Below are 22,939 nucleotides of genomic sequence, written 5' to 3' on the forward strand. Positions count from 1 at the left end.
CACTATTACTGTGAGGTCACTGAGGGGCTCTATTACTGTGAGGGGATCACTGAGCGGCACTATTACTGTGAGGAGGTCACTGAGGGGCATGATTACTGTAAGGAGGTCACTGAGGAGCACTATTACTGTGAGGGGGTCACTGAGGAGCACTATTACTGTGAGGGGTCACTGAGGAGCACTATTACTGTGAGGTCACTGAGGGGCTCTATTACTGTGAGGGGGTCACTGAGCGGCACTATTACTGTGAGGAGGTCACTGAGGAGCACTATTACTGTGAGGTCACTGAGGGGCTCTATTACTGTGAGGGGGTCACTGAGCGGCACTATTACTGTGAGGAGGTCACTGAGGAGCACTATTACTGTGAGGTCACTGAGGGGCTCTATTACTGTGAGGGAGTCACTGAGCGGCACTATTACTGTGAGGAGGTCACTGAGGGGCACGATTACTGTAAGGAGGTCACTGAGGGGCTCTATTACTGTGAGGGGGTCACTGAGCGGCACTATTACTGTGAGGAGGGCACTGAGGGCCACTATTACTGTAAGGAGGTCACTGAGGGGCACTATTACTGTGAGGAGGTCACTGAGCGGCACTATTACTGTGAGGAGGGCACTGAGGGGCACTATTACTGTAAGGAGGTCACTGAGGGGCACTATTACTGTGAGGAGGTCACTGAGCGGCACTATTACTGTGAGGAGGTCACTGAGGGGCACGATTACTGTAAGGAGGTCACTGAGGGGCACTATTACTGTGAGGGGGTCACTGAGCGGCACTATTACTGTGAGGAGGTCACTGAGGGGCACGATTACTGTGAGGGGGTCACTGAAGGGCTCTATTACTGTGAGGGGGTCACTGAGGGGCACTATTACTCTGAGGGGTCACTGAGGGGCACTCTTACTGTGAGGGGGTCACTGAGGGGCACTATTACTGTGAGGGGGTCCCTGAGGGGCATTACGGGCAGGGGGTGACTGAGGGGTTATAAAAGGGCGCTATTACTGTGAGGGGGTTAGTAGGGGCACTATTACTGTGAGGGGGTCACTGAGGGGAACTATTATAATGAGGGGGTCACTGAAAGGCCCTATTACTGTGTGGATGTTATTGTGGGCACTATAACGGTAAGGAGGTCACTGAGAGTCCCTATTACTGTTACGGCATCACTTGGGGGGCACTATTAGTGTGAGGAGGTCACTAAGGGGCACTATTACTGTGAGTGGGTCACTGAGGGGAACTATTATAATGAGGGGGTTAGTAGGGGCACTGTTACTGTAAGGGAGTTACTGAGGGGCTCTATTACTGTGAGGAGGTCACTGAGGGGCTCTATTACTGTAAGGGGGTTATGGCGAGGGACTATTCCTATTACTGTGAGGTCACTGAGGGGCAATATTACTATGAGGGGGTTACTGAGAGGCACTATTACTGTAAGGGAGTTACTGAGGGGCTCTATTACTGTGAGGGGATCACTGAGGGGCTCTATTACTGTGAGGGGATCACTGAGGGGCTCTATTACTGTGAGGTCACAAAGTGGCACTATTATGATGTGGGGGTCACTGAAGGGCCCCGTTACTGTGTGGATGTTATTATGGGGCACTATAACTGTAAGTAGGTCACTGAGGGTCCCTATTACTGTTACGGCATCACTTGGGGGGCACTATTAGTGTGAGGAGGTCACTGAGGGGCACTATTACTGTGAGTGGGTCACTGAGGGGAACTATTATAATGAGGGGGTTAGTAGGGGCACTGTTACTGTAAAGGAGTTACTGAGGGGCTCTATTACTGTGAGGGGGTCACTGAGGGACACTATCATAATGAGGGGGTCACTGAAGGGGCCTATGTGTGGATGTTATTGTGGGGCACTATAACTGTGAGGAGGTTACTGAGGGTCCCTGTTACTGTTACGGCATCACTTGGGGGCACTATTAGTGTGAGGAGGTCACTAAGGGACACTATCATAATGAGGGGGTCACTGAAGGGCCCTATTACTGTATGGATGTTATTGTGGGGCACTATAACTGTGAGAAGGTTACTGAGTGTCCCTGTTACTGTTACGGCATCACTTGGGGGCACTATTAGTGTGAGGAGGTCACTGAGGGGCAATATTATGATGAAAGGGTTACTGAAGGGCCCAATTACTGTGAAGGTGTTACTGTGGGGCACTATTACTGTAAGGGGGTTACGGCGAGGGACTATTCCTATTACTGTGAGGTCACTGAGGGGCAATATTATAATCAGGGGGTCACTGAAGAGTCCTATTACTGTGTGGATGTTATTGTGGGGCACTTTTAATGTGAGGAGGTTACTGAGTGTCCCTATTACTGTTACGGCATCACTTGGGGGCACTATTACTGTGAGGGGGTTACTCAATGGCACTATTACATCAGAAAGAACACTAGGGGCACTGATACTGAGGTGCTACTGAGTTACTGGAGAGCACTATTACTGTAAGGGGATCACTTAGAGGCCACTATTACTGCGAGGGGGTCACTGAGGGGCACTATTACTGTCCGGGGGTCACTGAGGGGCACTATTACTGTCAGGGGGTCACTTAGGGGCTCTATTACTGTCAGGGGTCACTGAGGGGCTCTATTACTGTGAGGTCACCAAGGGGCACTATTATGATGAGGGGGTTACTGAAGGGCCCAATTATTGTGAAGGTGTTACTGTGGGGCACTATGACTGTAAAGGGGTTACGGCAAGGCACTATTACTGTGAGGTCTCTGAGGGGCACTATTACTGTAAGGGAGTTACTGAGGAGCACTATTTCCATTAGGGGATCACTTGGGGGCACTATTACTGTGAGACGGTTACTGAGGGGCATTATTACTGTGAGGGGGTTACTCAATGGCACTATTACATATTAGGAGACACTAGGGGCACTGATACTGAGGTGTTACTGAGGGGCCCTTTTACTGCGAGGAGGTCACTGAGGGGCTCTATTACTTTAAAAAGCTTACTGAGGGGCACTATTACTGTGAGGAGGTCACTGAGGGGCACTATTATGATGAGGGGGTTAGTGAGGGGCACTATCACTATTACTGAGGGGCAGTATTACTGTGAGGGGGTCACTGAGGGGCACTATTACTGTGAGGAGGTCACTGAGGGGCACTATTACTGTGAGGAGGTCACTGAGGGGCACTATTACTATGAGGGGGTCTCTGAGGGGCACTATTATGATGAGGGGGCTACTGAGGGGCATTCTCACTATTACTGAGGGCACTATTACTATGAGGGGGTCTCTGAGGGGCACTATTACTTTAAGGGGGCTCCTGAGGGGCACTATTACTGTGAGGGGGTCACTGAGGAGCACTATTACTGTGAGTGGATCACCTGGGGGCGCTCCCTCTGTGACATCATCAGCCGTTCGCTACGTAATCATAGAGGGCCAACATGTTGCAATACCAGCCGGACACCAGAGAGGAAGCAAGCTGAGCAGGGTGGACATTGTCTCCCTATCACACAGCCAGCCCTCATACGGCCGCGCAGATGTTGGGGTTAATGGCTAAAAGAAGGGGTCTGGCTGTTTGATGCATCTTCAACTAAGCCCGCCCCCTTGATTATGGCCGATGTAGAGAGCAGTCCGCAGTGATGGCGTGATGGGAATGGAGAGTGGCGCTACCATGTGACCCGATATGGTAACGGCGCAGGAGGTGCGGGTTCTCAGTTACCTTCCACAGCGTCTTCTAGATGCGTTGTGGATTTTGGATGCAGAATTTCATCCTGGACTCCAATGATGTCCGCGACGAACCCTCTGCGACCCCCATGACGGCGGGTTTTATGCTTCTCACTTACAATAATAACTAGATTGTAATTTTATTTCTTGTCAGCGGAGAATAATCACCCCGACATAAAAGCGAACGGATACGATTCCCACCGCGTGACGAGCGTCTGTTACATGTTGTATCAGGGAACGCAGGCGCCATTGTCAGATACTTAGTTCCACTTTACAGATGTAATTGTCAAACAAATCAGAGGAAAACATGGAAAATAACAGTAAAAGACGAGAGAGAGGAAACGATGTGTGATGGCGGGTGAGGACAGCGGGCGACAGACGGGCGGCAGGCGGGCGGCTCACCTCCTTCTCTCCGCAGATGTTGCTGATGATGGAGCTGGATGACGGGCTGAACGAGGGGCCCAGGACCCCCAGCACTCCTTTGGGAAGGATCTGGCACACTGCAGCAAGGAGATAAAAGTCAGTCATTTAGGAATCGCCCCGCAGCTTCCATCTAACGCAGCAAGCAAAACAGCAAAACGCAGACAGCTGGACTGAGATGAATCCGCAGGGAAGCCGCCCAGTACTAGGCTGCAGGACTGATGTACCCCAGTGCTCTACATATATTTACAGTGTGTCCGGGAAGGCCCCACACACTCTCACTTTTTACATGTTATGTTGTTCCCCCTCATTCTGCACTCAGACCCCAGAATGACCAAGTGACAACAGAAACAGAGAAATCTTTGTACATTTGTAAAAATGATAAACTCCCATTTTGCAGTGACATGAGTATTCCCACCCTGCGGTCTGACAAGTGACACATAGATCTGGGACTACCATATCTCTAGATTATCTCTACACCTTGATTGGAGTCAGCTGGGGTAAATTCAGCTGATTAGACATAAGACCCCCGTCTATAAATGGTCTCACCACTCACAATGCAGATCAGAGCCAAAACCAGTCCATGAGGAGGACAGAACTGCCTGCAGAGCTCAGTGACAGGATTGTGTGGAGGCGCAGATCTGGAGAAGCTACAAAAACATCTCTGCTGCCCTGAAAGTCCCCAAAAGCCCAGCGGCCCCCATAATACTTACATGGGAGAAGAACCAGAACTATACCTAGAGCCACCGACCCCCCCCCCCCCTAAACTAAGGGGGAGAAGGGTCTTGTAAGAGAGGTGACCAAGAGCCCAGCGGCCTCCATAATACTTGCATGGGAGAAGAACCAGGACTGTTCCTAGAGCCGCCGATTTCCCCCCCCCCCCCCCCCCCGTCCCCCTGTCCCCCAAACTAAGGGGGAGAAGAGTCTTGTAAGAGAGGAGACCAAGAGCCCAGCGGTCCCCATAATACTTACATGAACAACAACTAGGACTCTTCCTTGAGCTGCCGACCCCAAACTAAGGAGGGGAAGGGTCTTGTAAGAGAGATCAAGAGCCCAGCGGTCACTCTGGCTGAGCTCCAAACATCCTGTGTGCAGAAGCTGATCCATTTTCTGTGGATCAGTTTCAGTGTGAATCCGCATTAGATGGAAGATCCAGCGATCGGAGCGACTTCCAGCGAGGCCGGTCATCAATGCTGGAGTAGCCAGGGGCTCACTGCCAACCGCGGGGGGTTTATCATGTAACAGTGCAGAGAGCATACCGAGAATGGCTCAATTGAAGAGAACATCTGTAGTGGCCCAAAGTCTATATATCTGGCCCCTCCATAACTGTCACACATGTCATGTCTTCATTGTGGATGCTCTGTGCAAATTGTCTTGTCACCAGTTGTGTATTGCACAGCTGCAGCATGTAAGAGGTTAATGTCTGTGACTGTCTGGGAAATGTAACAAGTTTGTCTTGTTATGTGACATGGGATGTTATATAAGTGCTTACAAGGTGTGCAAGGAAGAATCTGTTCTTCTGGGTTCCTTGAGAGAGAGTGCCGGACACATGGGGGTTTGTTCAATCCTCATGTGGTGAAGTGATGGAGGCTGAGGAGAGGTATCCCGATGTTGCCATCACAGGACCCCTAACTTGAATGAGAGTGGAAGAAAGGAGCCGCCGTGCAGTGTACAAGTGAGTGTCAGTGGAGTGTTCTTCCCACCTCCGGTGTGTGTGTCCAGGAGGGGAGCCTTACAGATAACTAGGACTGTAGATCTGATGTCATCATGTGTCCCGGAGTGTGTGTGTCCAGGAGCGGGGTCATACAGATAACTAGGACTGTAGGCCCGATGTCATCCTGTGTCCCAGAGTGTGTGTGTCCAGGAGCAGAGCCTTACAGATAACTAGGACTGTAGGCCTGGTGTCTTCCTGTGTCCCGGAATGTGTGTGTCCAGGAGTGGAGCCTTACAGATAACTAGGACTGTAGGCCCGGTGTCATCCAGTGTCCCGGAGTGTGTGTGTCCAGGAGCGGAGCCTTACAGATAACTAGGACTGTGGGCCCGGTGTCATCCTGTGTCCCGGAGTGTGTAGTCATACAGATAACTAGGACTGTAGGCCCGGTGTCATCCTGTGTCCCGGAGTGTGTGTGTCCAGGAGCGGAGCCTTACAGATAACTAGGACTGTGGGCCTGGTGTCATCCTGTGTCCCGGAGTGTGTGTGTCCAGGAGTGGAGCCTTACAGATAACTAGGACTGTAGGCCCGATGTCATTCTGTGTCCCGGAGTGTGTGTGTCCAGGAGAGGAGTCATACAGATAACTAGGACTGTGGGCCCCGTGTCATCCTGTGTCCCGGAGTGTGTGTCCAGGAGTGGAGCCTTACAAGTAACTAGGACTGCAGGCCCGGTGTCATCCTGTGTTCTCCTCCCTGACCTTGCTGAAATTGGTTCCAGTCACTGCCCATTCCCAGTGATTAAGGTATTCAACTATAACTGTGTGTGGACTCTATTATTTTTCTCGCCAGACAACCAATGGTGTGAAGGAACCGTGGCGTCACGAGTGACAACTTCTCGAGCCCACTACACCACTATACAGGTAACTGCTGTTCCAGCATTGCCTGAAGTGGCCTGTCAGTGCCTTGGCTGAGGTTGCACACATTCCTCTGGGGAGGAGTTTGGTTGAGCCACCATAACAAGTGACAACTCTACACCGCCAGCTCCTCAGTGTGGGCCTCGTGTCTTGGTTGCTGCAGGACACGACACATCCAATAAAAGGGGTCAGAGGAGGATGTGAGGAATCGTTCTGAACAACAGGCTGCACAGTCAGCTGAATACAACGCTGGAGCTTCAACTAACGTGTCCGAACGCACAACTCGCCGTTCCTCCACACGGATGGTATAACAGCAGACGACCAGTTCCAGCGCCATTGTGTCTAAGAAGAACAGAAAAACTCCAGCGGGCAAAAGAGCACAAAACGTGTATCACTGAGCAGCGGAGAAACATCTCCTGGTAAGATGGAGACAGATTTCTGTTGCTGATGGGAGGGCAGAATTTGGCACAAGCAGCATGAATCGCTGACCCTTTCCTGTCAGCCGTCAGAACATATCAGCACTGCCATCTAATCTGCAGCAACTACAAGAAGCTTCCTGTCCGCAGGGGCCGATATTCCTACAGAACGAGTTAATCACCCAGTGAAATTTATGACAAATTGCTGCGGTTCAGATGGCCACAGGGGTCCAACGCGAATAGATGGCGGGTAATAAAGGGGCGGTCAGAGTATGACTGTGAGCTGTCAGTGGGGTGGTGCCCATGGGGGGGGGGCTGTAATATAGGGGCCGTTCATCATATAACCATCACTGCTAGTAAATAACACGGTACTTTATAGCACATTTGCATCACACTATTAGTAGAAGAACCGTCCTACTTGTTTCCGCCGTCTCATACTCGCTGTCTCTCAGAAGCTCGAAGATGTCCACCTCCAGTTTGGACTTTCCTTGCCTTTCGGGGGTCCGGTTTATTCTGTCCTTGGCCAGTGTGATTGAAAGTCGTTCTCCTCTGCTGCACTCCATGGGGTCATCTAGGATTGCAGCTGTAAGAGAATGAGATTACCTTCAGAGCGCCCCCCAGAGGTCTAGCGATGTCGCTCTATTGTTGAGATCCAACATTGTATGTTAATCTTATCAGGCGAGATATTATTCCACAATCAGCAGTAATTCTGCACATTCACCGCGATTAGACTCTGCGCATTTTACAGCATCTTATCACGGTACTTCTTATGTAGTGGTACAAGTGGATGCAAGCGCGAAGGGTTAAAGGTTGACCCTCATGGAATTGGTTCTCTTTTAGGTGACTGTGAAGCAAATGATTGACGCGACCGAAGGACAAAAAGATGAAAAGGAGTTTATCACTAAGAATAAGCCTCGGCTCCCGCCGCTGCGTTACGGTTTGGAATAGCGGTAATACATTGTATAAAAGTAATGGCGCCCCTTCGAGTGTCTGATGTCCGATGCATTAAAGCAAGGTCCTCTGAAAGACGTCTCTCCGCTCACTAAAGGCTTTCTGTCAATTCCCGGTTGCCTCCGTATCTCTCTCATCAGATTCTTTGCCCGCGCCGCACATCAAACATTCCGCCGCCGTCGGTTTCGCTACTCTGAGATTCGGTGGTAAGAGATCATTTGCAAAAATAACTTGACTTGCCTCCTTGCGTCTGCAGCACAATGTGCGCCGCCGTCCGCAGAGACCGCGTCTATCTGTGCCGTGTAATCACAACTCCTGTAAGTCAATACGCGCGGCCTGTAATGGAGTTGCTTCTACAAGGAAGGCATTGCGCGATTACAAAGAAGATTAACCCCATAGTGCCCAACGGATCTGGCGCCTTAAAGGGGCTGTCCAGTTTGCTAAATGTTGGAGCCAGTTGACGGTTAAAATATATACATGTATATAAACCCCTCTATGCCCACCCCGTACAACAGCGCTGCCTCCCCTGCCGCCGTTCCCGACCTCCCGTCTGTCTTTACATTGCCTGCAGGCGGTCGTACTTGTTTACCCGCGAACAGAACATCATACATCGTCCTATGTACCGGCCGGGCAACAGTAGTTGATCAGTGGGGTCTGCAGGTTGGGATCCCTGCCGATCAGCTAAGTGAAGGGGCCCCAATGCTCAGGTAAGCACCCACCCTCTTCTCAGGTCTGTGATGTCACTCGGCCAGAGAGCAACTTATTACCATTCAGGTGAACTGGAATGGCTGCAATACCAGAAACAGCCACTATAGAATTTACGGCGCTGTGCCTGGTGTAGACTGAAGCGGCTGCAGCACTCACCCGGGCTCCGCTGTTACTTCAATCAGCTGATTGGCAGAGATTTCGAGCAGTGGAAAACCCCTTTAACTAAAACCCCTCGAGACCTGCGGAGGGGACTTCTGGCCCCAGTGCCGTTCTGTAAATAGGTCATAAGGGCTCCTAATGTCGAGGGCCACGTCTGCATACAGGATGTCACTGATGATGCTCTGTTTCATAGCCGGTCATTGGCTGCAGCAGCTACATGGTTAAACGGGTAGGTGGCTGCTGCAGCCAAGGAAAGCAAACTCCAGCAGGGGAGCAGACGGCGGTGCAAGCAGGGAGGTAAGTCTGTTTTTTATCCATTCCCTCCCCCAATGAACTGCTTTATAAACGTATGCTGCAGACCCTGCAGTGCTGATGTGAACGGCCGGCGCCTCGTGGGGTAATTACCAGTGAAATGGGTACAACAGTATCATGGCTGAAACAGACAAACGTGTTCGCGCACGCGGAAAACTCACGCCCGGAAAAAGGGATGAAGCAAACTCATTGATTTCAATGGCTTCGCTCTCCTGAGAGCGTTTCTTGCACAATTCCCGTGTGTGAGAACAGATGGGACCTGCTGATCCCTCTACGTGTTATGCAGAAAGCTACCATAGGAGTCTATGGCGGGATAAACAAATCAAGGGGAGGGTGCGCCGCTGCGGACGAGCCTTGTTCATGCAGCGAGAGTGTTTGTGCGTGCATTCGTCTGTTGAAGCCCTTCGGCCGGCCGCACACGACCGGATGTGCATTGCAGAATCCAGAGCAGGCGTCCGCCTCCGGCTTCTGCAGCAAATACCTTCCACAGCACGCCAAGGAAAAGCGCTGTTTCCTACACATGAGCGAAAATCAATTGCGATTCTTCCGCTTGTGGAGGAAAAAAACAAAATCGCAGCATGCTCTGTTTTTGAGTGGATTCCACGCGGAAGAAGTCAATGGAAGCCGTCCGACCCGCAGCCCTTCTGCAATTGACAAGCAATGATGCGGGAAAGCAAGGTTTTTGTTTTTTGGTAAAGTCTGTACTGCGCATTTATGATTCCCTCCAGTCGTCATGTGACATCACCCCGCCCCTCTGGGCGGGGAGTCCTGCATATATACCTTGCTGGGCCGGACTTTGGTTGCCAGTGTTTGGTTTGACTCGTTCTGCCTACACCCGCTATCATTGACCTGACCCTTGTGTGTTTGACTTCGGCCTTTCATTTGACTCTGCCTCTGTTTTGCCCTCCTGTACTTCACACGTGTCTTTCGGTCTGACCCGTCTTGCTTCATGACTACTCTCTGGTCTGCTCGCTTGTTGCTTCCAGTCTGCTACGCTGTGCTCACCTGCTGGTCTCCCCGTCCCTCCTTCCTTGGGGTCCTTGTCACTAGTGCAGCGCAGGGACTGTCGCCCAGTTGTCGCCCTGGGGCCTAGCCCAGGGGGGCAAGTAGGTAAGGACACGGGAGAGGGCTGGTGTAGGGGTCCCCTGTCCATCTACCCCTGCCAGTCCTAACAGAAACACTGGCCCATATTGCCGCTGGGTACCCGTTTCGACCTTCCCGCTTGCCCCCTGATATGGAGGCTGTGGCTGCTCTTGCCAATCAAGTATAAGTCTTGACAGGTTATGTGCAAGACCCATCTACTCGGCTCCAGCAACAGGAGCAGACCGCTACCAGTACTTCGGTCACAACTGCTGCAGCCCCAGGGTCGGGGATCGAGCCCAAGATCTCTCTACCTGATGTTTTCTCTGGTGACCGTAGGACGTTTTTCTCTTTCCGGGCAGCCTGTAGGTTGTATTTTGAATTATGTCCCCACTCGTCGGGTTCTGAATACCAGAGGCTGGGTATTGTTATTTCACATTTGAGGGGTGACCCTCAAAACTGGGCATTCTCCCTACCTCCCGATTCGCGGTGTCGCCAATCGGTTGATGTCTCTTTTATGGCCCTTGGGCAGATTTATGATGAGTGATAGGGCGGGGTACGCCGTGAGCAAGTTATTGAGTCTTCGACAGAGAAAACGTCCCGCAGAAGAATTCTGTTCCCAGTTTTGTCAGTTTTGTGTGGAATCAAGATGGAATGACCGCGCTCTGAAAGACTTGTTTTTAACTGGGTTGGGAGAGTCCGTAAAAGATCTGTTGTTGTCGCATCCAGAACCAGAGACGTTAGCGAAGGCCATGACTATCACTGTAAAGGCTGACTGTCGTCTTAGGGCCCGAGGCAAGACGTGGACCGAACTGCCCGTGACCCAGTCCGAGAATCCGTCCATGACCTCAGCTACCAACGAAGTGGAGTCAATGGAAGCGGGCTCTATGTCCCCATGGGAATGCAAGGAATTCCGGCTCAGGAACAGATTATGTCTGTATTGCGGAGGTCCAGGTCATCGGGTCGCCAACTGCCTCAAGAAACAGCCGCCGGAAAACTGTCCGGAGGGATCACCTAGGTGCTCAGGTACTTCTGGAATGTTCCAAATTGTTTGTGCCGTTCTCCATTACTTATAATACTCATCACCTCAACAGTAGGACCATCATTGATTCAGGGGCTGCCGAGAACTTCATTAATTTGGAATTTGTCAAATCTATGTCTGCATGTCTTTTAACGGTGAATCCTCCAATCCGGGTCTTGGGTATTGATTCTACTCCGTTGTCGGCGGGGTTAATCAGTACGAGGACTCCTGAACTAGTCTTTTCTGTAGGGGCGCTGCATTCTGAGGTGTGCTCTTTTCTGGTGATGGAGGGCCTCTTAGTTGATTCTAGTCCTTGGGTTACCCTGGCTCCGGCTGCACAATCCCCAGATTGATTGGTCCACCTCTGAATTAGTGCAATGGGGGCCCGGTTGCAGCGAGCATTTGGTCTCAGTCCTGGTGCATTCCACTGAGTGTCAGGTAAAGGGCTTACCTCCGTATATTGAGGATTTTTCTGAAACAACTGTCTGAGACCTGTTACCTCCGCACCGTGAATGGAATTGCAAGATCGATAATGTAACTGTCCCTGAACGCAAGGCAATGAAGGAGTATATCATGGAGAGTCTCCCCAAGGGACACATACGTCCTTCCGAATCACTCGCAGGGGCAGGGTTATTTTCCGTGGGGAAGGATGGTGGCCTTCGGCCCTGTGTTGATTATAGGGCCTTGAACAGGATAACCATCAAGAATCAGTACTCTTTACCTCTGATTCCTGACCTCCTCAGCCAGGTTGTTGGAGCCCGTTGGTTCTCCAAGCTTGATCTTCGGGGAGCCTATAATCTCATCTGTATCAGAGAGGGGGACAAATGGAAAACGGCGTTTAATACTCCTTTTTTGGGCATTTTAAAGGTCTAGTCATGTCATTCGGGGTATTTAATGCACCAGCTATGTTTCAAGCTTTTATTAACACCATTTTCCACGACATCCTGGGCATGTTCATGGTTGTATATTTGGATGACATTCTGATATTCTCTTCTGATTGGGAGAGCCATGTCAAGCATTTGCGCAGAGTGCTTTCCTGCCTTTGAGCCCATCACTTGTATGCTAAGTTGGAGAAATGCCTTTTCAGAGTACAGGAGTTTGCTTTTCTCCATCAGCCATGTAGATGGACTCGGACAAGGTCAAGGCCATCACTGAATGGGTGCAACCCGCCAACTTAAAGGCATTACAGCGCTTTTTGGGGTTCACAAACTTTTATCGTAAATTTATTAAGAACTCTTCGGTGGTGGCCAAGCCCTTGACTGACCTGACTAAGAAGGGGGCTAGGGTTGATTCCTGGTCGCAAGAGGCAGTGAAGGCCTTTGCACTTCTCAAGAGGGCTTTCTCCACAGCACCGATTTTGGCTCAGCCAGATCTAGATCGCCCGTTCATCATTGAAGTCGATGCCTCTGAGCATGGGGTAGGGGCAGTCCTCTCGCAGGAATCTCCCGGCCGACTTGGTCTCCAACCCTGTGCATTCTTTTCCAGGAAGTTTAATCAGGCAGAACTCAACTATGATATTGGCAACAGGGAATTGTTGGCCATAAAATGGGCATTTGATGAATAGAGACACTTAGAGGGCGCTCGTCATACTATTACGGTCCTCATGGATGATAATAATTTAGTTTATCTAGAGTCCGCCAAGCGCTTGAACGCTCTTCAGACCAGGTGGGCATTGTTTTTTTCACGCCTCAATTTTGTACTGCCTGGGTCCAAGAATGTCAAGGCTGATGCTTTGTCACCCAGCTTCGGGGTACCCGAGGTAGAGGAGCCTCAGCCGGAGAGTATTTTGGGCCCAGGCGTGGTGGTTGCCGCCCTTACGTCCGACACCTCTGCTTTACTCCTGGCGGCTCAATAGTCTATTCTCAAGGGCCTCCCCGAGGGGAGGTTTTTTGTTCCCCATGCCTTGCAGCTCCTTAAATTGGAGGAAGTTCATTCGTCGGTCTTAGCTGGTCATCCAGGAGTCCGAAACACCCTGGAGTTGTGTGGCCATAAGTATTGGTGGCCACAAATGTCTCGGGACGTCAGGGAATATGTCAAGTCCTGTCCTATTTGTGCCCGAGGGAAGAGTTTGGAGATGGCCTGAAGGTCCGCTTCAACCTTATTCCCGTTCTGGAGAGACCATGGACCCATCTGTCGATGCATTTTATTACCGACCTGCCCGAGTCCCAGGGGTGCTCGGTCATCTTGGTGGTTGTCGACAGATTATCCAAGATGGTGCATTTTACTGCTCTTAAGAAGCTTCCACCCGCTCCTGAGTTAGCCACCGTATTTATCAAGGATTCCAGGGATTCCGATTTGTTGCCCGGTTTTGGAGAGCTTTTTGTAAGAGTATCGGTATTGGCTTGTCGTTTTCCTCTGCCTTCCACCCGGAGTCTAATGGGCAGACGGAACGTATGAACCAGGAACTGGTTCAGTACCTCAGAATGTACGTGAGTGATTGTCAGAGTCTCTGGGTCAATTATTTAGCGTTGGCTGAATTTGCCAACAATAACCATACACATTCGGCGTCTGGTGTTTCTCCTTTCTTCTGTAATTTTGGTTTTAATCCCAGTTTCGCGGTGTCTTTCCTCTCCTCCTCTAACAATCCTTCTGCAGACACCCGGATTCAGGACCTGTGGGAGGTGTGAGAGAAGGTGCAGGGCAACTTGGAGCAGCCCAGGGGTGCGGTGCCAAGGAGGAGTAGATTACTATTTCTGAACCTTTTTCTGTGGGCCAGTTGGTATACTTGTCTTCCAAGAATTTGAAGTTAAAAGTGCCATCTTTGAAGCTGGCTCCCCAATTTGTGGGCCCTTTTCCAGTCACCAGAGTTATTAATCCTATGGCGTACCACTGCCGGACACGTGGAGAATCCATAGGGTTTTCCACAAGTCACTCCTTAAGAGGTACATCCCTCCAGTGGTTGGCCGCACGGCGCTCAGGCCAGTGCGCGCCACCAGGGGGAGGCGGCTTTGTGATTCCCAATGGTCGTCGTGTGACGTCAGCCCGCCCCTCTGGGCCGGGAGTTCTGCATATATACCTTGCTGGGCCCGACTCTGTTGCCAGTGTTTGGTTTGGACTTTTCTGCCTACACCCGCAATTATTGACCTGACCTTTGTGTGCTCACCTGTCCATCTGCCCCTGCCAGTCCTAACAGAAGCCTCCTTGTTTAGCGCATCACATCTCACGAACTAGTGATTTTCATGCGACTCCCTTATTTCCCTACCCCTGAAATAAGCCCTAGCTGCATTAACAGAAAAAAAGGAATACTTAATAATAATAATCTTTATTTATATGGCGCCAACATATTCCGCAGCGCATACAAAGATGGGGAACAGAAACAAAACCCTGTTACATTTAGTCAGCTGATTACTAGAAATAATGGGGGGGATACAGAAGGTAAAAGGGGCTGCAGATGTGTGCAGGAGGGTGGGGTTGGGCCCGATATGGCGAGGTGGGGATGGGCCCAGTACGGCAGGGTGGAGGTGCGCCAGGTTCGGTGGGGTGGAGAGTGAGGGATGTTATACACACAGACAATGGTCAGGCTGTATAGTCGCTGAATCAGTGTGACTGCAGGGGGCAGTTGATGACGGCTGGCAGGTATTGCAGTCAGTAGAACAGGTAGCATGTTATCAGTCGGAGTACTTGAGGGGTTTGGTTTAGGGAACGCGGTACGCCTCCCTAAAGGTGCGTTTTTTTAGGGCAGCCCTGAAGTTTTGTGTGTCGGGATTGCTCAGATAGTTTTGGGTAGCGCTTTCCAGAGGACCGGTGCTGCTCTGGAGAAGTCTAGGAGGCAGGAATGAGAGGTTCGGGTTAAAGGGGCGCTCAGTCTGGTTTAGTTGAGCAAAAGTTGCAGGTTGGGTGATGGATTGAGATTAGGGAAGCAATGTAGAGCGGTGCTATGGATGAGGGATACAATGTAGCGAGGTGCTGTGGATGAGGGATACAATGTAGAGTGGTGCTATGGATGAGGGATACAATGTAGGGCGGCGCGGTGCTGTAGATGAGGGATACAAAGTAGGGCAGCGCAGTGCTGTGGATGAGGGATACAATGTAGGGCGGTGCGGTGCTGTGGATGAGGGATATAATGTAGAGCGGGGCTGTAGAAGAGGGATACAATGTAGGGCGGTGCGGTGCTGTGGACAAGGGATACAATGTAGGGCGGTGCTGTGGATGAGGGATACAATGTAGGGCGGCGCGGTGCTGTGGATGAGGGATACAATGTAGGGCAGGGCAGTGCTGTGGATGAGGGATACAATGTAGGGCGGTGCGGTGCTGTGGATGAGGGATACAATGTAGGGCAGGGCAGTGCTGTGGATGAGGGATACAATATAGGGCGGTGCGGTGCTGTGGATGAGGGATACAATGTAGGGCAGGGCAGTGCTGTGGATGAGGGATACAATGTAGGGCGGCACGGTGCTGTGGATGAGGTATACAATGTAGGGCGGTGTGGTGCTGTGGATGAGGGATACAATGTAGGGCGGCGCGGTGCTGTGGATGAGGGATACAATGTAGGGCGGCGCGGTGGATGAGGGATACAATGTAGGGCGGTGCTGTGGATGAGGGATACAATGTGGGGCAGCGCAGTGCTGTGGATGAGGGATACAATGTAGGGCGGCACTGTAGATGAGGGATACAATGTAGGGCGGCGCGGTGCTGTGGATGAGGGATACAATGTAGGGCAGTGCTGTGGACGAGGGATATAATGTAGGGCGGTGCGGTGCTGTGGACGAGGGATACAATGTAGGGCGGTATGGTGCTGTGGATGAGGGATACAATGTAGGGCAGTATGGTGCTGTGGATGAGGGATACAATGTAGGGCGGCGCGGTGCTGTGGATGAGGGATACAATGTAGGGCGGCGCAATACTGTGGATGAGGCATACAATGTAGGGCGGTGCAGTGCTGTGGATGAGGGATACAATGTAGGGCGGTGCGGTGCTGTGGATGAGGGATACAATGTAGGGCAGGGCAGTGCTGTGGATGAGGGATACAATATAGGGCGGTGCGGTGCTGTGGATGAGGGATACAATGTAGGGCAGGGCAGTGCTGTGGATGAGGGATACAATGTAGGGCGGCACGGTGCTGTGGATGAGGTATACAATGTAGGGCAGGGCGGTGCTGTGGATGAGGGATACAATGTAGGGCGGCACGGTGCTGTGGATGAGGTATACAATGTAGGGCAGGGCGGTGCTGTGGATGAGGGATACAATGTAGGGCGGCGCGGTGGATGAGGGATACAATGTAGGGCGGTGCTGTGGATGAGGGATACAATGTGGGGCAGCGCAGTGCTGTGGATGAGGGATACAATGTAGGGCGGCACTGTAGATGAGGGATACAATGTAGGGCGGCGCGGTGCTGTGGATGAGGGATACAATGTAGGGCAGTGCTGTGGACGAGGGATATAATGTAGGGCGGTGCGGTGCTGTGGACGAGGGATACAATGTAGGGCGGTATGGTGCTGTGGATGAGGGATACAATGTAGGGCAGTATGGTGCTGTGGATGAGGGATACAATGTAGGGCGGCGCGGTGCTGTGGATGAGGGATACAATGTAGGGCGGCGCGATACTGTGGATGAGGCATACAATGTAGGGCGGTGCAGTGCTGTGGATGAGGGATACAATGTAGGGCGGCGCGGTGCTGTGGATGAGGGATACAATGTAGGGCGGTGCTGTGGATGAAGGATACACTGTAGGGCAGCACGGCACTGTGCGTGAGGGATACAATGTAGGGCGACGTGGTGCTGTGGATGAGGGATACAATGTAGGGCGGTGCTGTGGATGAGGGATATAATGTAGGGCGGCGTGGTGCTGTGGATGAGGGATATAATGTAGGGCGGCGTGGTGCTGTGGATGAGGGATACAATGTAGGGCGGCGTGGTGCTGTGGATGAGGGATATAATGTAGGGCGGCGTGGTGCTGTGGATGAGGGATACAATGTAGGGGGGTGCGGTGCTGTGGATGAGGGATACAATGTAGGGCAGGGCGGCGCTGTGGATGAGGGATACAATGTAGGGCGGCACAGAGCTGTGGAAGAGGGATACAATGTAGGGCGGCGCGGCGCTGTGGATGAGGGATACAACATAGGGTGGCGCGGTACTGTGGATGAGGGATACAATGTAAGGCGGTGCTGTGGATGAGGGATAAAATGTAGGGCGGCGCGGTGCTGTGGATGAGGGATACAATGTAGGGCGGTGCGGTGCTGTGGGTAACGGATACAATGTAGGGGGCGCTACGCTGTGGATGAGGGATACAATGTAGGGCGGTGCGGTGCTGTGGGTAACGGATACAATGTACGGCGGCGCGGTGCCATGGATGGCTTTATGGATGAGGGTGGGGAGTGTGAATTGTATTCTGTATTTGACGGGCAGCCAGTGCAGTGACCGGCACAGGGCAGAGGCGTCCGAGTAGCTGCTTGACAGGAAGATGAGCCTGGCTGCCACATTCAGGATGGATTGGAGGGGGGAGAGTCTGGCGCAGGGGAGGCCGATCAGCAACGAGTTGTAATAATCGAGCCGGATGAGTGGATGAGAGCAGCAGTGCGCGTTTTTTATGAATTGGCTAATCAATTCATAAATCCCGTCTCCACAACGTGATTGGTTCTTTAAACTCTGCTCAGCCAATCAATGCAAAGCTGCATGAACCACTCACAGCCCTCACATTGGTTCATGCAGCACTACTCAGCCAATCAATGCAGCGCTCAATGAACCAATCAGAGTTATCTCTTCCTGGAGCTGCGATTTTTGAATCCCATAACCATGAAGTGATCTTCTTTGGGCGAATGAGGACTGCAGGATGCCCGGTGGAACTCTGGAGAGCAGCGGAGGCCCCAGACCGAACCTTATAGTTAAGCATTCCTCTTTTTTTCCATAGAATTCAGGGCTTATTTTAGGAGGAGGGCCTAACTTTCTTGTGATAAAATCACTAGCAGCAGCGAAGCGATGTGCAGTTTTGGAAAAAAAAAAAACGCACCGCTGACGCTACAAAATCGCGGGAACACAGCTGCGATATCGCCAGGATTTTGTAGTGCCAATATCGCTGTTGCTCGTGTGAAAGAAGCCTAAAAAACACGCCTAAATAGCTCATCAGAAATCAACGGGGTTAATACTGTCCACGGTCCGTGCATAATATGGCGTAAAGAATCTGCCCGTGTGAGTGCGTGCCAAGGGCCTATTCAGACCGCTGTATTTACACACTTTTTTTGCTATGGAAAAAAAAAATCGCCCAGAAAAATTGGATTTCAATCGGGTCGTTCAGACGACTGTTTTTGTGCCACATAAAATAATTGCGTCAGTAAAAATAGCGCAAACGCCATGTGAACAGATACAGTGTTGCACAGCAGCTCCCATAGACTTCTATCGCAGCAGGAACAAAAAGTCGGGAAGGAAGTTACCCTGCCGGCCCTAATTACGCATTATTGGTAAGGGGGCAGGATTGAGTTGTTCACCCCGAGGTCTCCAGACACAAACCCAACCGTCATCAGCGCCCAAACTAAACCCTGGATTCATCGCTGCAGAAAACCCAGTTCCCCTCCGTAGCGTCCAGTTTCATCGTTCAGGACATCGCTGCAAATGGAGGCGACAGTGGTTGTCAGAGGCCTTACATGTAATGGGGGCCATGAAAACAAATGTCCTTCAGCCAAATGCCTGAAAATGGTTCCAACAGACACAGGGGTGTAATAATGGCGCCTGCTGTCTCTGAATGGCGGACAACAGAACAGTTGGAGCTGCTAATGCTTGTCAGACAATCAGATGCTTCTCTCTACTGGTGGTCTGTAAGGGGCATCCTGAGCCCGGTCACCTTGTGTGCCCTCATCCACTGGTCACAACACCTCCTAACAGTCTGGTCAGACGCTCCTCTCTACTGGTGGTCTGTAGGGAGGGTCCTGAGCCCAGTCACCTTGTGTGCCCCCATTCACTGGTCCCAACACCTCCCAACAGTCTGGTCAGACTGTCCTCTCTACTGCTGATCTGTTGGGGTCCTCCTGAGCCTGGTCACCTTGTGTGCCCACATCCACTGGTCCCAACATCTCCAAACAGTTTGGTTAAACTGTCTTCTCTACTGGTGGTCTGTAGGGGGCGTCCTGAGCCCGGTCACCTTGTGTGCCCACATCCACTGGTCCTAACACCCCTTAACAGTCTGGTCAGACGCTCCTCTTTATTGGAGGTCTGTAGGGGGCTTCCTGAGCCCGGTCACCTTGTGTGCCCCCATCCATTGGTCCCAACATGTTGCATCTTACCAATGATAAATTGGAGCAGCAGGTGTAGTAGCCGACCCGGTCACTACAGAGTAGTCAGAATAGCCGGGAGTCATTATTAGGAAGTCCCAATATGCAGTACAAATGAATGAGATGGAAGCATAGTCAATGGAAACCAAAGGTCAGCAGCAGTAGGTATTTGTGTGCTTGTAGAGAACCGGAGGAAGAGGAGCTTGATCAAGGTGATGGAACACAATAATTACACATCGAAGATGTGGCAGGGCGAGACTTATATAGGAAGTGCAATGAGGAACAGGGTCGGGGTAAGGACCAGGGAGCAGGAACTAGGAAACTGAGAAATACAGAACAAGGCCAGGTTTCAGCAAGGGAACTGTCCAAGTCCTGAATAGCCTAATGGAGAGGGACTGGAACACACGAGCTTGCGGGTTCGAGCCCTAACACAACACCTCCTAACAGTCTGGTCAGACGCTCCTCTTTACTGGTGGTCTGTAGGGGGTCCTGAGCCCGGTCACCTTGTGTGCCCACATCCACTGGTCCCAACACCTCCTAACAGTCTGGTCAGATGCTCCTCTCTACTGGTGGTCTGTAGTGGGCGGCCTGAGCCCTGTCATCTTGTGTGCCATTACACATCCACTGGTCCCATCACCTTCTAAAAGTCTGGTCAGATGCTCCTCTTTACTGGTGGTCTGTAGGGGGGGGGGGGGTCCTGAGCCCGGTCACCTTGTGTGCCCACATCCACTGGTCCCAACACCTCCTAACAGTCTGGTCAGATGCTCCTCTCTACTGGTGGTCTGTTAGGGGTCCTGAGCCCAGTCACCTTGTGTGCTTCCCACCACAGGTCCTAACACCTCCTAACAGTCTGGTCAGAAGCTCCTCTGTACTGGCGGTCTGTTGGGGGTCCTGAGCCGAGTCACCTTGTGTGTCCTCACACATCCACTGGTCCCAACACTCCCTAACAGTCTGGTCAGAATGGCTGGTGTGGGACAATTCATTGATACGACCATCCAGCTTCTCCCATCCCAATAATGCGCCCCTCTCAGACTCTGGTATCGGGGTGAAATCTCTTCTCTGTGTCGTAGAGGCGTCTAGTGGCCAACAAGCTCTACACAAGCGGAAGAAGAGGTCACTGCACACAAGGAGCCTCCGAGAGCCTCTTATAGGCCAAGGGGGGAACCAGTTTTAGGGCCTCCGGTGACAAGACCGTTCATCTAATCACTACAACTCTCATCATCTACAGATCTTCCTGAGATGGAACCGCAGGACGGGTTTTACAGCTAAACATCAGCTTCTTCTGGGGGTTTTTGACAATGACCCTATATTTTTCAGTTGGAACATAAACCTGAACATGAAACCCTGAATGTTTGCTGTATATACAGATGTAGGCAAGTTCAACTTTTACCGTGTTCAGATACCTTTCTGCGCCGCCATTTATTTGCCCTTTCAGCGGCTTCTGTTGTATGAAGATGAGAGAACAATCGCTATTCAATGGCTTAAAAATAACATAACTTGTAGCAGAAAGTTAAATTTATCTCCATCTGTATAACAGCGGAAAGGAAGCAGCGCAGCTGTAAATGGCCGGAGTCTACACAGTAGAAGCAGAACGTCTGCTGAGGAGACTCGCCGGACCTCCAAGAACATTCCTGTCTTTGTAAGATTTAACCCCTTAGTGACCAGGCCTGTTTGCGCCTTTATGACCAGGCCAAATTTTGCATATCTGACATGTGTCACTTTAACATGGAAAAACACCAGAAAGGTTTTGCATATCCAAGCGATTCTGACATAGTTTTTTCGCCACATGTTGTACTTCATTCAGGCGAAAAAATTAGACCGATAGAATTTGTGTTTATTTATTAAAAGCGCCAAAATTGGGAAAATGTTGAAAAATATCGTCATTTTTTCACATTTCCAACTGCAATATCTTAAATATGTGCAAACATAATATAGAAATTTTTGCTAAGATTTATATTTCCACCCGTTTACTTTATTTTGGGCGCACATTGCAAAAACTTTCATTTTTTTTTAACCATTTAGGAGACGTACAAATTTAACATTACTTTTTAGCATTTTGAGGAACACTTTGTTTTCCTACACCAAGCCAAGATTGCAGCGGCTCATGAGTGTCAGAATAATAGATACCCCCACAAATGACCCCATTTAAAAAACTACACCCCTTAACGTATTCACTGAGGGGTGTCCTGAGTATTTTGACCCCACAGTTTTTTTTCAGGAATTAATTCAATTTAGAGGAGAAAAAGTAAAATTTCATATTTTTGCAAATCTGTCATTTTAAAGACATATTTTTTTTCCTATAGTTTACATGAAAATGAGGATTTACACCCCAAAATGGATACCCCTGTTTCTCCCGTGTTCAGAAATATACCCATTGTGGCCCTAATGTTATATCTGAGTCTACAACGGAGCCCAAAATGAAAGGAGTAGTCAGTGTCTTTCAAAACAGAAATTTTGCTTGAAGTCCTTTTAGGCCCCATAGCAAACATGTAGAGTTCTTGAGCGCCCAAAACCATACAAAACCCCCACAAATGACCCCATTTTGAAAACTAGATCCCTTAAGGAATTTATCTAGGGGTGTACTGCATATTTTGACCCCACAGTTCTTGAATGAATTCAAGCAAATCAGAAGGAAAAAATTGTGATTTTCGTTTTTTTTGGCAATTCTGTCATTTTAAAAACAGCTTTTTTTGTACAGCACACATATGAAGGAAGACTTGCACCGCAAAATGGATACCCCTGTTTGTCCCATATTCAGAGACATACCCATTGTGGCCCTAATCTTATGTCTGGATGCACAACGGAGCCCAAAATGAAAGGAGTAGTCAGTAGCTTTCAGAACATAGATTTTACTTGAAGTCCTTTTAGGCCCCATTGCCCACTTGTAGAGTTCTTGAGCGCCCAAAACCATATAGAACCCCCACAAATGACCCCATTTTGAAAACTAGACTCCTTAACGAATTTATCTAGGGGTGTATTGTGTATTTTGACCCCACAGTTTTTGAATAAATTCAAGCAAAGCAAAAGGAAAAAATTAGGATTTTCGTTTTCTTGGCAATTCTGTCATTTTAAAAACAGCTTTTTTATACAGCACACATATGAAGGAAGACTTGCACCCCAAAATGGATACCCCTGTTTGTGCTGTTTTCAGAAATATACCCATTGTGGCCCTAATCTTATGTCCGCATGCACAACGGGGCCCAAAATAAAAGGAGTAGTCGGTGGCTTTCAGAACATAGATTTTGCTTGAAGTCCTTTTAGGCCCCATTGCCCACTTGTAGAGTTCTTGAGCGCCCAAAACCATATAGAACCCCCACAAATGACCCCATTTTGAAAACTAGACTCCTTAATGAATTTATCTAGGGGTGTACTGTGTATTTTAACCCTACAATTTTTGAATAGATCTAAGCGAAGCAGTAAGAAAAAATTACGATTTTCATTT

The 22,939-nt window shown here is 50.3% G+C and overlaps 1 protein-coding gene across 2 annotated transcripts in view; it reads right to left on the reverse strand.

The window, feature by feature from the left end:
* GRIK4 (glutamate ionotropic receptor kainate type subunit 4) overlaps positions 1-22,939 on the reverse strand; it is a 299,033-nt gene that overhangs the window by 114,283 nt on the left and 161,811 nt on the right. For both annotated transcript variants that reach the window (XM_066606079.1, XM_066606078.1), the window contains exons 3-4: positions 7,484-7,648; positions 4,067-4,164 (exon numbers count right to left, since the gene is read on the reverse strand). In XM_066606079.1, the coding sequence (XP_066462176.1) occupies positions 4,067-4,164; positions 7,484-7,648 (263 nt within the window). The remainder of the gene's footprint in view (positions 1-4,066; positions 4,165-7,483; positions 7,649-22,939) is intronic.

Source organism: Eleutherodactylus coqui, chromosome 6 (genome assembly GCF_035609145.1).
Source record: "Eleutherodactylus coqui strain aEleCoq1 chromosome 6, aEleCoq1.hap1, whole genome shotgun sequence".
NCBI classification, from domain to species: Eukaryota; Metazoa; Chordata; class Amphibia; order Anura; family Eleutherodactylidae; genus Eleutherodactylus; species Eleutherodactylus coqui.